Below are 15,315 nucleotides of genomic sequence, written 5' to 3' on the forward strand. Positions count from 1 at the left end.
TACTAAAAGTTCTATACTATACTAAAATAAAAGAAATGACACTTTAACAGAAAATATTTTGCTTTACCTGTATAATATGGTTGGTAGTATTTGATGTCTGTTTTTATGTCTGTATTTTTTAATTACAGTAATGAAAATCAGTATTGATATTAATGGGAATTAAATAAAGAAAAGGAAATATGCTTAATTGCCATGAAAATGAGGAAAATCTTAGTAGGCTAAGCATTAAAACATAATTTGTTTCATTTGATTTTGGGCTGAAATGTGACCTGGATGAGTTCCTGACAGGTTTCACAAGATTCACTCGTACAGTTCTCAGCGCTACATGTGGGTGTTATAAAAGGCCCCGGGTTAAGCAGCTGAATCTTTTTTTATAGAGTTTGAGAGGGTGAACAGATCAGGCTGTTGGCTACACACCAGGTTTTCAACACATCACAGAAATTGTCTGAAGCCCATAACAAAAGCAGGGCTGTCGGATCAGAGGTGCACCTCTTCACATGACACCTCTGACACCACGAGGTCAGCAATCATAACCATGACTTACAGTGACTTCAGGTAAATGAGAGTTTCCTGCAGGATGAAAAGAGTCTTGGGCTGAACTTGGAAGGACCACAAGGTCAACTGTCATTGTCTGACAGCTTTATTTTCTCTGTCCTGCTGCTCGTAAATCACTGGTTTTATCATCTGCACTTTATCTGCGCCTTATTTCAAAGCCTGTACATAAAACGGCTTTATATCAATAATAGCCTGATGACCAGCCTGTGTTGTCACAATATGTATGTGCAGTAGTCATAATTTAGTCTTTTTTTCCTCTCAGAGTTCCAACAACTGACAGCACAGCACTGTGATGAATGAAATTTATGAAATGTGTGTAATTAAAATGAGTGGAGAAGAGTAACACTGCATAGCTTATGAATATAACAGTCTTGCTTACATCAAGTTTATTCCACAGAGTGGATGAACACAGCAAAATTATTTTTGATCAGTATTTGCATCCTAAAAGGAGATTAATTTACTTGGAAAACAAAATTGTGTAAAATAATAAGACTATGAATTCATGTGCCCTCATAATCTTTAATCAAATTAACTTGCATATTCTTGCAGCTCATCTCTCTCTGATGATGCGTTTACTGCTGCAAGGGCGGGACACCCTGTCACTCACATGAGATCATAGCAAACCACAATGATTCAACAATCCAATTAATTCCCAATGGACAAAATCAAGTCCCGCCCTACATTTTTTCTTGTTCAAAAAGAAAATAGGAAACTTAAGTAAAGATATTTTCTCTATAATATTCTCAAAATTCTCTGTTTTCTATAAATAAGCGCTATAAAAAGAAAAAGCAAAAAAAAACAACAAAAAAAAACAAGACGAAATGCAGATTTTTTTAATAAATAAATAAATAATTAGTTTTAATGCAGTGCAATACTTTCAGTGTTTTACTGCACACAGTTAAAACATTAGACAATCTGTAATGGCCAGTCTTTAGATTTAAGTTGAGTTGTTTTATGGTTTCTGATAGCAAAAAAATCCCTCCTCCTTAAACCACACATCTATCCTGTAAACTTTTGATCCTGAAATCCCGCTCGTAATCAGTATCCCGGCCCCTTCGTCTCTGTGAAGCAGCAATTGCTGCTCCGCAAATATTTTGCCTAACACAGGGCCAAAATCAGCAGGTTAAATGGGGTGTGAAAGTCTCTGGATTATTAAGAATTAACAGGGCAGAGTTAATAAATCACGTCACGTCAGAGGCTACAGCAGACACATGCCAACCTCCTCTGGCCCCACGTCCCAAACTCGGCACCCCAGACTTACTTTCAAACGCACGCAAAGTGCACCACCTCCCTAAAAACACACACACACACACACACACACACACACACACACACACACACACACACACACACACACACACACACACACACAGTTCCTTCCCAGGAACAGCCACATTTGACAGTCATTTACAATGAAGTTTCCCATTATTTACAGTCAAAAACTCTAGAGCGTGAGCACAGTAAGATTTACTCAACCAACATAATCCTCATTTTATGAGGAATTATGGACATGAAAGGAAACTGTTACATTCCTTTCTGAATACTACTTAAAACAGAATGAAACAAAACTTGGCTGGGAAACAGAATGTTTTTCATTACTTATTTAAAAAAAAAAAAAGTTTGCCTGAATGAAAAACAAGTAATACTAAAATGAAACATTTGATTTTGCTTAAAAATTATCAAGCAAAATCAAAGTTCAAGTTCTTATATATATATATATATATATATATATATATATATATATATATATATATATATACTTTTTATATTTAAAATATAACATACGTGTAATTTATTTTTTTTTTGGATAAAAAAAATGCTGTTAATGATTACTTCAACAAATGCTTTTGAACAATAGACATTATATTGCGAAATGCCCTATTTAAACATGAATTGTTTTTATGGTGCTATAATTTTTTTGGGTAAAAAATTTGAATATCTAGAGACTATAAGTAACACACACAAAAATCAGGCTGCGCACATCACTTGTGTTTTTGTGAGCGATGGAATGCTCAAATATCAAATATATTGAAGACGTCAAATATATAACGAAAACGTCATCTGTGCTCTCCATCAATAGAGTGTACTTCGAAGGCTTGCACACTCAAGACGGAGCAAAATGTGGAAAATTAAATATACCCAGGCCTTAGCAGTCAGAAGGTAAAGTGTGAACATTTTTTTCCTATTTTCTCATATATCATGAAAAAGAGTCCCTGAAGAGGATTGTGGAATGGATTAGAGAATTTCGCTTTGATCATGCTACATAATAGAGACTGATCTAGGGAGATTTACAACCATAGGTGATTTACAGCCCTATGTGAATTGTCTCTCATGCTGGACATTGGCCCAACGTTACAAGAAAGAGGTCAATAAAACAGTGGCTTTCTGTGCAACGGATTTGCCAACTTCATGACATTCACTAATATTCCATAACTGGAAACAGCTAATGTTTTACATGAGATACTCCCAAAAGGACGAGCTCTGAACTAACATATCTGAAAATCTAAACATGATAAATGAATCTTCTGAATAGATTCAACTTACTGTACAGCACAGGAGAATTATCACATGCTTTTCATACAGATGCAGCAGCAAAAAAAAAAAAAAAAAAAAAACCTAATTCATCTTTCTCCTTTTAACGTGGAATAATAATAATAAAAAAATGGTACTGGAACTAAATTTAAAACAGGTGAGTGCAATGTTACTTACTTCGTGTGACTACACCCTCCAACCTGATGATGTTGGGGTGATCAAACTGTCCCATGATGCTCGCTTCACTGAGGAAGTCCCGCCTCTGTTTCTCTGTGTATCCGGCTTTGAGAGTCTTGATGGCCACACAGATCTCCTTCTTAGACGGTAGCTTCAGTCGGCCACTGCACACCTCTCCAAACTCCCCTGGTGAGAGATGCTTATTTTAGAGAAAATTAAGGCTAACAGGAGAAGCATCGATTTCTCTTCTAATTAAACTGTATTCATGTTAATTACCTCTCCTTTCTGCATTTGATAGATTTAAGAATTACATCTAAGCTTTGTCTGTCTAAGAAACAAGACAATCATCTGTGGGAAAATGGGACAAAACATCCAATAGGAATGTACTGGAAATTTCCATGAACATTTTTTGGTACAATATGCTCATAAAGTGGGTTCTTTATGTGGGTTAGAACATTGTTATCTGCCATTTTTATTTTAGATTATTAAATGCAGCAATGTGATTAAACTGTTGAGACTGCATCTCAGAATAGAGGCAAATGAGTCACTAAAAAGGGAAATGTGCTAAGTTAGCAACATTAATAATCTCCACAGTAAAATAATTAAAACGTATATATATAAAGAAAGAATGCGTGAATTTGGTCAAAAATGACAGTAAAGACATTTGTAATGTTACAAAAGATTTATATTCCAAATAAATGCTATTCTTTCGAATTTTCTATTCTTTAAAAAAATCCTGAAAAAAAAAGTATGATGGTTAAGCAGCACAACAGTTTTTCAAAACTGATAATAATGAGAAATGTTTCTTGAACACTAAATTAGCATATTAGAATAATTTCTGAAGGAACGTGTGACACTGAAGACTAGAGTAAACCAGCTTTGCCATCACATAAAGTACATTTTAAAATATATTAAAATAGAAAAGAGCTCTTTTAAATTATAATATTTCACAGTATTACTGTTTTTACTGTATTTATACACTGTAAAAAATATGATCAATAAGTTATGACAACATATGTTTTTACATTGCTTTAACTCATCAAAATAAGTTAAGCAATTTTCAACTTTTTTATAAGTTATACAAGATTATTATTTTTAGTCATTATAAGTAATTATAAGTCAGTTTAATGTAAGTTTAAGTTGAAATGACTTAAACATCCAAATTGATTGTACTTACTTTCTCTTTTAAGGAAGCAACTTTTTTTTTACAGTGCGGTTAGGACAGGTAGGACTGGTCAGTAATGTTTTAAGGTGGAGCATAATGATGAAAAGATACTTAAATTGATTTCCAGGGCACATAAGCAGGTGTAGGGCAAACTTCAAAGTGCTCAGCAGGAGTTCAGATCTCCACAATGGACGATATTGACAGAGACTTGGATGGACATTTGGGTAAAGATGATGTCACTACCTAGACATCCAGGCCAGGGCCGTGTCTTGTTTGCGTAATTCGATGTGCAATTACTTTATTTCCCATGCAAGTTTAGAGAGATGGGTGAAATCCAGGTTTGCTGTCTGGAAAAAGTTAGCCGGAACAATTGCAAGCTGTCTAAACAACAGCCATGCTGGACTTGGCCAGTGCTCAGATGATGTTGACCATCTTAAATATCAACCTGGCTTAATCCTCAGCAGTGATCGCTCTGATAAGCTATGCAGATAAATGAAGGTCTACCAAAACCACGCTAATACAGTAGATCATGTTCCAGGTCACCTTTTTGCACCTTGCCAAAGTGTATGAAAGCTGTAAAATGCAGATTTATAATAGAAGTGACATTTGAACCAGGGAACGTGCTTATTTGTGGTGCGTAAGCCCTGATGTTTGTATGCCGACATTATGGTGGTGCATCAAAAGTGAACGGTTCCTTTATTTGTTGGCCGCTGCTGCATTATCTATAGAGCCATGAATCACAAGGCATTATCTTGATTTGTGCTTCGCTGTTTAAGACATCAGGGATGCGGGGAGAGGGAGAGAGAGAGAGAGAGAGAGAGAGAGAGAGAGAGAGAGAGAGAGAGAGAGAGCTGTGGGGAGTGAAATATAATATCCCAGCCGGAGGTGTGCTCTGCTTACCCATGCTCCTCTGCTCCGGCAGCAGGCAGTCTATTAAAGGCATTGAGGCAGTGAGGATGAGCACTGGGAGGGACCCTTTCCCCATCTCAAAGCCACACACCTCCAGCTGTGGTGCTAAATGATTCTCATTTACACCACCTGCCATGTTTGTTACAAGTGTAGTTTTGTCCCGGGCAGGTAACTTTGTTTCATTGCACCAAAGAGTGAGGGATGACACTGCATACCTGCCCCAACGACTTTGTCAATGGCAATACAAGACGCTTCCAATTCCTTGGCGAATTCGTGCACGGCTTGACTCGGGTCTTCATAAGTATGTGGGTCCACATAGGTCTTGATGCCAGGCAGTCTCACTGAAAATAAAACAAAATAAACTAGATTTAAGGAAATGCCAGCATTTACGAGGCAGGGGGTTACTGATTCAGTTCTGTGTAGCTTTGCTGTTGTTGTGACATTTATTGCTTTTTTCTCCTGCCTGCTACATGTTAGTATCAATAAACAGCGACCATTTGCAGTGTCAAGATGACTATATGGTCAAATAGATACAAGAAAGAAAAGACCAGTAATAGTTTGGCATGCAAATATATGTAGAAATGGTGAACATTCTATTAATGAAATAGGAGATTTTCTTATTAAATAATTATAAAGCTCACAAGACCAAAACAGCACACCTAAAGGTATGGTCATTTTTGCCATTGCTCAGCGAAATTTTGCAGGTGAAAGAATGCGGGAACTGGGGCCGGTTGCATAAACTTAGCCACTAATCTAGTTTGACCAACTTGCAGTTAACCAAGGGGTAATCAATGTTATTTTTCCAATTCCAATTAGACCAATCTAGCTTTTTATGTTACGGACTTTAAAAAATTAGGAGCACTCTTCATGAAAAAAATTTGAGTCTTAACTTTTAAGATGCAACTGGCCACAGATGTGATAAAATACAGTGAATGATGCAGAAATAATAACAACAAAACCAACTCTAAATAACTGCTTTCCAAAAGCCTCTTTTTATTGACCATTTTATAATACTGAAGTGTACTGTTATACAAAACTGGAAGAGTAGATACCACCAGAATGAGTGCCTCGTCCATTTTGGATCTTCAGTTTTGCTTTACACCTAGTATTAAGATTTCTAACCCTAACCCTAACGTTTTGGTCGATCGGATTACAAGTGGACGACGCTAAACACAGGTGTAAATGAGCTTATTTTGTCCATTAGATCGAAAGATCTGAAAAATGCCATATATTTACCCACCCATAGACCATCCCCTCGAATAAATCAGGACAGAAGTGGTTGAAATTGAACAAAAGGCACGGATTAAAACATCAGGTGTAAACGGGTATGTGTCTCCATCGTCTACTTGTGATCCGATCGACCCAAACGCATCTTAATACCAAGTGTAAACGGCCTAAGTTACGAATCTCCGCCCATACAGCGGTCACTGCTGAATCAAGAGGCTTGCTGTTGGTTGGCACTGCGAATTTATGTATCACCAAAGTTGAGTCGAAAGCAAAATTCGCTTATGCAAATTTCTTCGCCACCAGATGTCCATCAGCCGAAATTCTTCATCATGCCAATTAGAATAGAAATGGCTGGATTTTGCTTATGAAATTTTGCCGAGCAATGATAAAATGCAACTGTACCTTAAAGTTGACATGAAATGGAAATTGTGATCGTCTTTTCTTCTGTATTGTGACATATATTTGAGTGAAACAGCTTCTTGAATGAGAAAAAGTAGGGGAGAACTTGATTTTGTTCATCAGGAATTAATTGGGTCATTGTCATTATGGATTATTGGCCAGCCAATGCACTGGTGCACACGTCATCAGAAAAGAGATGTTTTTCCATTAAAGATTACAAGATTATGGTGACTTTACTGAAGCTATATCTACAAATTTTTGTTTGTATGTTTATTAATTCAGGCTGAATTAATTGCAGAAGTTTGACGTTGTGGGTAAGGGTGTTAGAAAAAACCCTAACTAGAATGTGTGAGCAGTGTCAATACATCACTGCTTTGCACTGTAAAATACTGATGCTTGTGAGCAGCATTTGCTGTGCTTGGGAGGTCCAGTGGAAAAAATACCATATTCCGTCACATAGGTTGTTGATTTGAATCTAAACGATAGAAAGCTAAGGTTGTCAAGAAACGCAATTTGCTGGGTTTCAAGATGGATAGGTCTATTATGGATGACCTAATCAGTTACCTAAGCTATAGTCCTACAGGGCAGCTCATGCAGGTTAATCTAAGAGAAATTGTGTGGGCCTCCATTAAATTTCCTTCCTGATACCTCTGCCAGTGTGAAAAATGGTAGCATATGGACAATTGGCTTGCTGTAACTCGGGAGCAAAGGGATATTATAAAAACCTTAGTTGTTACTAGGTTCTTGTGGGCTGTCTGACATTTAAAAATAAATACCACAGCAAAACTTTGTTTTTATTTTTACTATTTGTAAGGAATGAGTAAATCCTTGGAAAGATCCTGAATACTTGCAGGACTGAAGAATTATTGAGATTTATATATACTCACAGTGGCCGTTGCCAAAGGGCAGCCTCTTTTCATCTGGATGTTTGGACTTGCTATATCTACACAACCTGTCAATTAAAGTGATGAAAAGCGTTAATTATTCAGCTTTAATTGGAACATTTTTCTTCTCTAAATGATGTACAAAGGGACTTAAAACCTGAACAGACAAAATTCAGAGCCAGGAACAACTTGACTGTTTTGCTTTGCTATGAGGCATGACAGTATTCTGGGGTCTTATAATAAGCCATAGATTCATGCACTTTCAATGGTGCAGTCTGCCAAAATCAGCCCCTCTGCATGACATGACACTTGACTCTCAGGGTGCCCGTTACATTCGGCAAAGCAGGGGCAGGAAAAATAACAAAGCTTCTGCCAAGTGAATCGTCTACAACTATATATAGGCAACAGACATGAAGGGCCACACATTTTCATACTCATATCTGAAGGGAGGGAGATCAAGGGTCCTGGGGAGAGACTTGAGACAGCAAAGTGACAGCTTCAAGATGGGCACACTTAAACCCCTGTGTGACTGTGGTTTGAGTGACAGACAGACCTGCTAATCACAATGTAGAGCACCACAGTGAGGAGGATGATGGCCACAGCGGAGGAGATAGCGATCAGCACTACCTGACTGTTCTCACTGGAGATGGAAAAGGCTGGGAGATAGAAAGAGAGAGAGAGAAAGGGAGATTATTATGTACACACTGGACAGATAATGTAGCTTTTCAAGGGCTTTCTTTGCTGCTCAATGTCAATTAACACAAATATATAATTTCATTAGATTGTTTTTCTTTATTTGATCAAAATAATGACATTATCTGCCATTAACCCTAAAACCCCCTGTCCACAGATCATAACTCAATACTTCATACAGACTGAAATACAAAAAAAAAAAAAAAAAAAAGTCTTAATTGTATAGAATAGAAAAATATAGAAAATGTATAGAAAAAAAGAGCTTAATTGTATTGAATGTGCACTTGAAGGGTACTTCAAATCTTAAAAGTATATTTAAAAAAAAATGTACATGGAGATTATACAATATTAATATAAAAGGCCACTTAAGTGTATACTTAAAGAGAGTACACTTTCATGTTTTTTGTAACAATTACGTACACTTTTTAAAAATGCATTTTTGCAATAATGTCAAATTAAAAGTTTTACTTGAAGTAGTTTTTAAAATCCTATTTTAATAAACTTTTTTTCGTGTTTTATGTGTAGACTAACATACTAAACAACATGGAACGTATAATTTTAAGTGTAGTGTGTTATTCAATATTACATTAAAGTTAATATTTTGTAAATGTATTAAATTGCACCTTCATCATTTCAACTGTGAAATTACAAATATATTTAAACAACAGATATACAGCTTTCAGTAGAAATGACATTACAGTATATTTTAGTTTACCATAAATGCTTGTCAGTATTTTCAGCAGTGCACTTTAACCATATTTCAATGACAATAGAAGTAATTATGAAATTGCATAAAGTACATAAAGATGTACTTAAGTGGGTAAGAAAAGCACCATAAAGTTCAGATAATTGCATTTAAAATAAATTTAAACTATTTTACTTTTTCAATTAATTGCAATTAACATGTAATTAAGTGCCCGAAACCATTACATTCAGTTCACACTAGTATAATATTTTCAATTATATTATTTCTGTAATATTTACTCTTTCAAAAAATAAGCTAGGTCAATTTCACCTGTCATGAGTTTAACAGGGTCACAGTGAATTTAAATTTTAAGTAATTGTGTGAATATTTTCGTTCACAACAATATGTTAACACAACAATATGTTAACAATATGTTTTTTTTTTAGACTTTTTAGGTAATTTTCCACATGTAGCTAAAACACCAGAAAAAATGTGTAAAATGTGTAATGTGAAAAATACAGTTATTTTGTTAGCTTTATAAACACTGTCTGTTTTCTTTCAGGAGATGACAGTAAGTTTGAAACAATCCTGTATCCTCAATCCATTCTTAATCAAAGCTGAATGCAAGATTTTAAATATTTATCATAAATATGTGACATGACAGCACAGGGTTTTCTTTGTATGGATGGTGTTGACACATATCAATACCTCTGGATATATACTGAACAGATTAATCCAAAATCATTTATATTTTTAGATCTGTAGCTTTTTGTCCCAGTACTCAATAATCAAGATATCAGATTAATTAATAAATCAATGTTGAGAAATAAACTTCTGCCAATCATTATGATGCTACTCATTTCCAACAGATGATTATTTTACACACAACAACATGTTCTCCAACCAATAAGCCTATATAGGTTGTTTGTCACTTCCCTGAAATACGACCCATAGGAGCGTTTATTAAAGTTGCACCCCTATCGACAACAGGACACTTTCATTTTAATTCATGAAATACGACCCATAGGAGCGTTTGCTAAAATTGCGCCCCTTATCAACAACAGGACACTTACATTTTAATGCATTGTTCCCTTTTATCTGCATCATATTTCGGGTTTCGTGTAGCTCAGTTGGCAGAGCATTGCAATATATAACAATATGCAATCATGTGATCATGCGATCGTGGGTTCGATTCCAGGGAACACATGTGCTCATAAAGTGTATATGCACTATAAATCACTAAGGGTAGGTTTAGGGATGGGGTAGGTATAGTATGGAAATAGGACAAATGGTGTAAAAAGTCCACACATTGCATTTAAATGAACACGCATTTTGATTGTTAACGACAGTCATACGTCATTTCATGACAACAGACGTAACACGACACTGTCATTATTTTTACGCCAGCTAAAGGGCACATGACTTTAAAACGTAAATATAGGTCGTAATAAGGTGCTTGAAAAATGACCTATAGGGACGTTTTTTTTTTTTTGGAGGACAGTCTGTTTACACAATATATGCACACTTCGTACACATTTATCTCTTCATTAAAACATTTTCTTTCATTATGGAATATGGTGACTGAGAAACATATTCATATTCAGACCTTTTCTGCATATATTATGATCTCAGTTGTGCCTTGGTGTACATTTCACACCAGCTATATGTGTAGAGGCGCCTATAGATCTCTGATCATGCCCAGAAACCTGTGGAGAGCCACTCACAGTATCATTTCATTATATGAGTGTGCATTGATTTCCTATAAATGTTTCATTAGATAAAAAGGCCTTCAGCAATGCTGCTCCACAATATAGGGTTTACAAGTGCTTAATAGTGTTGCAGACAACAGCTGCCAGCCATCACGGGACAAAAGATGCAGCATGTATCCTTTTAACCATGCGGTTTACTGTGTGAATGACTTGCTAGACAGTGTATGAGTTGAGAAATCAAGAGAATTGCGACGATATTGTCTGTATTGTTCTGTGTTCTGCACAGCTGTGAATGGATTGAATTCGGCATGGTGACTGGTAAATAGAGAACATTATGACAGGAAGTAAGTAAATGCTTACAGTCTGGACTGGTCTCAAACTCAAACTTGCGACTGCTACCACCGTAACCGGCAGCGGTGCGTGCTCTGATCTGCAGCAGGTAGGTGGTGTCGGGTTTTAGTCCGTTCAGTGTAACATTTGTGCCCTTCGACCTCAGGATGGTGTAGCTGGTTTCTTGTTCCTGCTGTAGGAAATAAACCAAGAGGAAAACAGAAAGGAGATAAATTAGTTTCAGCATAAACATCTGAGCATCTGCAATAACAATGCTAGATTAATGATTCAGATTAATGGTGACACAAATACATCTTTTATGATATTTTTGGTTATTATAATATACAGTATAATATTAACTTGAAGTGCTTTTAACAACATATTTTACTTCATAATCTCATATACACTACTGTTCAGACATTTGGGGTTGGTAAGGGTTTTCAATGTTTTTGATAGAAGTCTCTTATGCTCACCAAGGCTGCATTTATTTGATAAAATAAAAAAAACTTTTTGAAGTTGTAAATGAAGCAAAGATTATTGAGTATATTTTGCAAGAAAATACTATTTGTCGTTCTACTTAAAAATTCAATGTGTTACTTGCCACTTTCTGAAATTTACTAGCAATTTCTAAGTAAATTTTTTTAAGAGATCATAACTCTTTTTTTTAAAGTTTACAGTAAAAAAAAAAAGTTTTCTAAAGTTTTCAGTTTTCTATTTCAATATATTTTAAAATGTAATATATTTCTGTGAAGCTGAATTTTCAGCGTCAGTACTCCACGTGATCCTTCAGAAATCATTCTAATATGCTGATTTAGTGCTTGAGAAACATTTCCTATTATTTTTAATGTTGTGCTGCTTAATATTTTTGTGAAAGCCATGACACATTTTAGGATTCTTTCATGAATAGAAAGTTCAAAAGAATAGCATTCATTTTAAATAGAAATGTTTGTGAGTTTATCAGTGTCTTTACTGTCACTTTTAATCAATTTGATCCACCCTTGCAGAATAAAAGTATTATTTAAAAAAAAAAAAAAACAACTTACTGACCCCAAACCTTTGAACAATAGTGTATTTCTGAGTAACAGGATATTTAATAAGAAAATGTAGGCCGGGAATTTGAATTGATTAAGTGGGCGTATTTTTATTTTGATTGAAGATTAAGAATCAAGATTTTTTTTTTAATAATTTCATATTCCAGTAGATGCATGTTTAGCATCTACACTGAAAAAAGCTGCAGGGATTGGTACTAATATGGATTGACTTGCCTTAAAGGGACTTCGGAGCAACTCAAGGCCACTTACGCAAAGCCTTGTCTTAAACATGACTAGTGAGCATTTGAAGTAAATCATATCTCATTAGAGACATACAAAGATATCCGTCTGTCTGAGATCCGACCAGTCGAGCGGACAGGAAAGGGACATCCCGCTCGGATGGGAAAATGCATGCTCATCAGGAGCTACTTGGGACAGTGCCAGCTCATCTTAATATACCACCACCTTCATTTCACATTTTTATGGCTTTCCTAAAGATTTCTGTGGTACGTTGATCCTCTCTACAAGCAAAAAAACCCTAACTGATTTATGGGGCGTCTTTGCTTTCAAACCATTGTTTCCAGATGTTTCTCTGACTGGAAAAAGAGGCAAGAGTGGAATGAGAAAAAAAACGGAGGTTTCAGTTGTTTATTGTAGGAGTCCAGAAAAGGGGGAAAACATCCCACAAACAGAGGGATCACTCATTTGCCGGTATTATCCAGCACATTCATCCATGTAACTTATCAGTCTTCAGTCATAGCTAGTGTTATGGCAAAACTTCAAAAGTTCATTTGTATTTTGCTCCATCAATGACCTCTAAGAATAGCTCACTTGTCCACACTGTAGATATTGAATTTCCCCACGCTGAACTAATTAATGGCAAATCAGATTTGAGAGCATCTTTTCGAGGGTCGGAAAACACGTAACAGATTAAGCTCTATTGGGTTTCATGTCTAGACTACACATGGGATTCTTGATGCGCTCTGGTATGGACCATAATTGTCAGACGTCACTATATGAGAGATGTAGTGTACAGTTACATACGCTGGATTTCTTTGAATATCCTCTGCTTATCCACTAATCAGAAACAAATAAAACAGCAATAAAAGCGCAGCCACATTTATAACAATGTGATGGCAAAAAGACAAGAAACAAGGCTTATAAAATGCTAAAACAGATGTAAAATGGATGACACTATCAATTGATCAAAAGTGACATTAAAGACTTTTACATTGTTATAAAACATTTCAAAAATATTAAGCAGCACAACCATTTTGAACACTGATAATAAGAAATGTTTCTGAAGGAGCAAATCAGCATATTAGAATGATTTCTGAAGGATCATGTGACAATGAAAAATAGTAAGTAATGGATGCTTAAAAAAATTATTACATTTAAAATTACATTTTAATAAAAAAAAAAATATCACAACAGAAAATAATAATATTTCACAATATCACAATGTTTTTTTGATCAAATAAATGCAGCCTTGGTGAACATGAGACCCCAAACCATAGAAAGGAAGTGTTTTAATTTTGAGAAAATATGATTAATGTTAATAGAATGTTGGCATATAAATGATTGTGAAATTATAGTTATGTAATAAATATACAATATAAAATTATATAGTTTATTACATAGTAATAATATAGTATTAATTACAAAAAAAAAAAAAAAAAAGTCTTTTAATCATTTGGCTAAAATGCTGAAATCATGACCTCAAATGTATTTAACATTTCTAAAGCCTAAGAAATGTGATAAGCAAAAAATAAAAGTAACAAATATGCAAACACAATATGCGTCTTTACTGTGCAAACGCAATATGCGTCTTTACTGCTTAAATACACATTTCACCACATAAGTAATAATATTTGATGTTGACCAGACTTATACAATGAAAACCAGACTGCTGGTTTAGTTTGAACATGTTACTTAGAACATTAAAAACAAATGAAAAGCCATATTTTATCAGCATTGCATGGTTTTTATTCACATGTCCTTTCACAAAAAGCCAGCATGTGCTGTGATGACGGCGTTAGATTATAGATGGTCTTGTACTTAGCCTTACATCTGTCAGTGCGGATGAGCTTTGGAAGTTTTGCGATAATGTTGATATTACAGAAAACTAACTTAGAATCCTATATCTTTTTAGCAACTATTGCAATTTCAGGAAGGAAATGGACCTTTTTTAAATCTTAAGTCAAGAATTAAGATAGGATGTTTCTATAATACAGACACAGAAGCCTAAATCTCCAGCAATATTTTGGAAACGGGGTATTTCGACTCCTCTCACAGCACTTTTTGAATGAAGAACTAATCCAAAACAGCTCTTTCCTGGGGTGCCCGAAGAGCCTGTAAGTGTCACCAGTGTATATTTGTTTGTAAAAACTGATTTCATCTGTATATCTAGCAGTTCTATAAATGTGGTAGGACGTCTACTGACACAACCCATGATGGAAAGAAACATCCATATGATGTAGCGGGACTCTAGTGGAAACCCAGTGACTAATGCAAACATCACATTTGATCTGGATCTGAAGACAATTATTTCTACTTCTTTCCCGAATGCAGCACAGAAACCATTTCAAATCTTTGGACTCTGAATGCAAAGCCACAAATGGAGCGCATCAGGTTTTATGGTTTGAGGAGGCCTCGAATATAAATTCACTCTGCCACGGAAGACGAAACCAATACCTTGCGTCGTATTGTATCCGTCTCTGTTTGAGTCATAAATCTTTTCACAGGTTGTCACCGTTCACTGCTCACGACATCATGTGATCAGCTGGAAATCATACACAGGTGTGTCTAAATTTTCGCTGCAAAAAATATATTCTTACCATATGTCCTAGGTCCGCATCAGCCACCTCCCAGCTCTGGGGTTTGACAAGGCGTGCAATTGTTACTTTTCGACAAGTGCGCTATTGGTGGAATTTAATATGCTTGTCATGTTCTACTTTGACAGTCTAAATATTGCAATCTGGGCTTACAGCCTTCCTCTCCACTAAAGAAGAAATTCTGT

The 15,315-nt window shown here is 35.5% G+C and overlaps 1 protein-coding gene across 3 annotated transcripts in view; it reads right to left on the reverse strand.

Annotated features, from left to right (window-relative positions):
- The window catches only part of epha3 (eph receptor A3), a 126,573-nt gene that overhangs the window by 24,106 nt on the left and 87,152 nt on the right, over positions 1–15,315 (reverse strand). For 2 of the 3 annotated variants that reach the window (XM_051905924.1, XM_051905926.1), the window contains exons 7-11: positions 11,296–11,458; positions 8,402–8,504; positions 7,852–7,916; positions 5,554–5,679; positions 3,265–3,450 (exon numbers count right to left, since the gene is read on the reverse strand). In XM_051905924.1, the coding sequence (XP_051761884.1) occupies positions 3,265–3,450; positions 5,554–5,679; positions 7,852–7,916; positions 8,402–8,504; positions 11,296–11,458 (643 nt within the window). The remainder of the gene's footprint in view (positions 1–3,264; positions 3,451–5,553; positions 5,680–7,851; positions 7,917–8,401; positions 8,505–11,295; positions 11,459–15,315) is intronic. The other variant, XM_051905925.1, reaches the window with a different exon arrangement.

This window comes from Ctenopharyngodon idella, chromosome 9, assembly GCF_019924925.1.
Source record: "Ctenopharyngodon idella isolate HZGC_01 chromosome 9, HZGC01, whole genome shotgun sequence".
Lineage (NCBI taxonomy): Eukaryota > Metazoa > Chordata > Actinopteri > Cypriniformes > Xenocyprididae > Ctenopharyngodon > Ctenopharyngodon idella.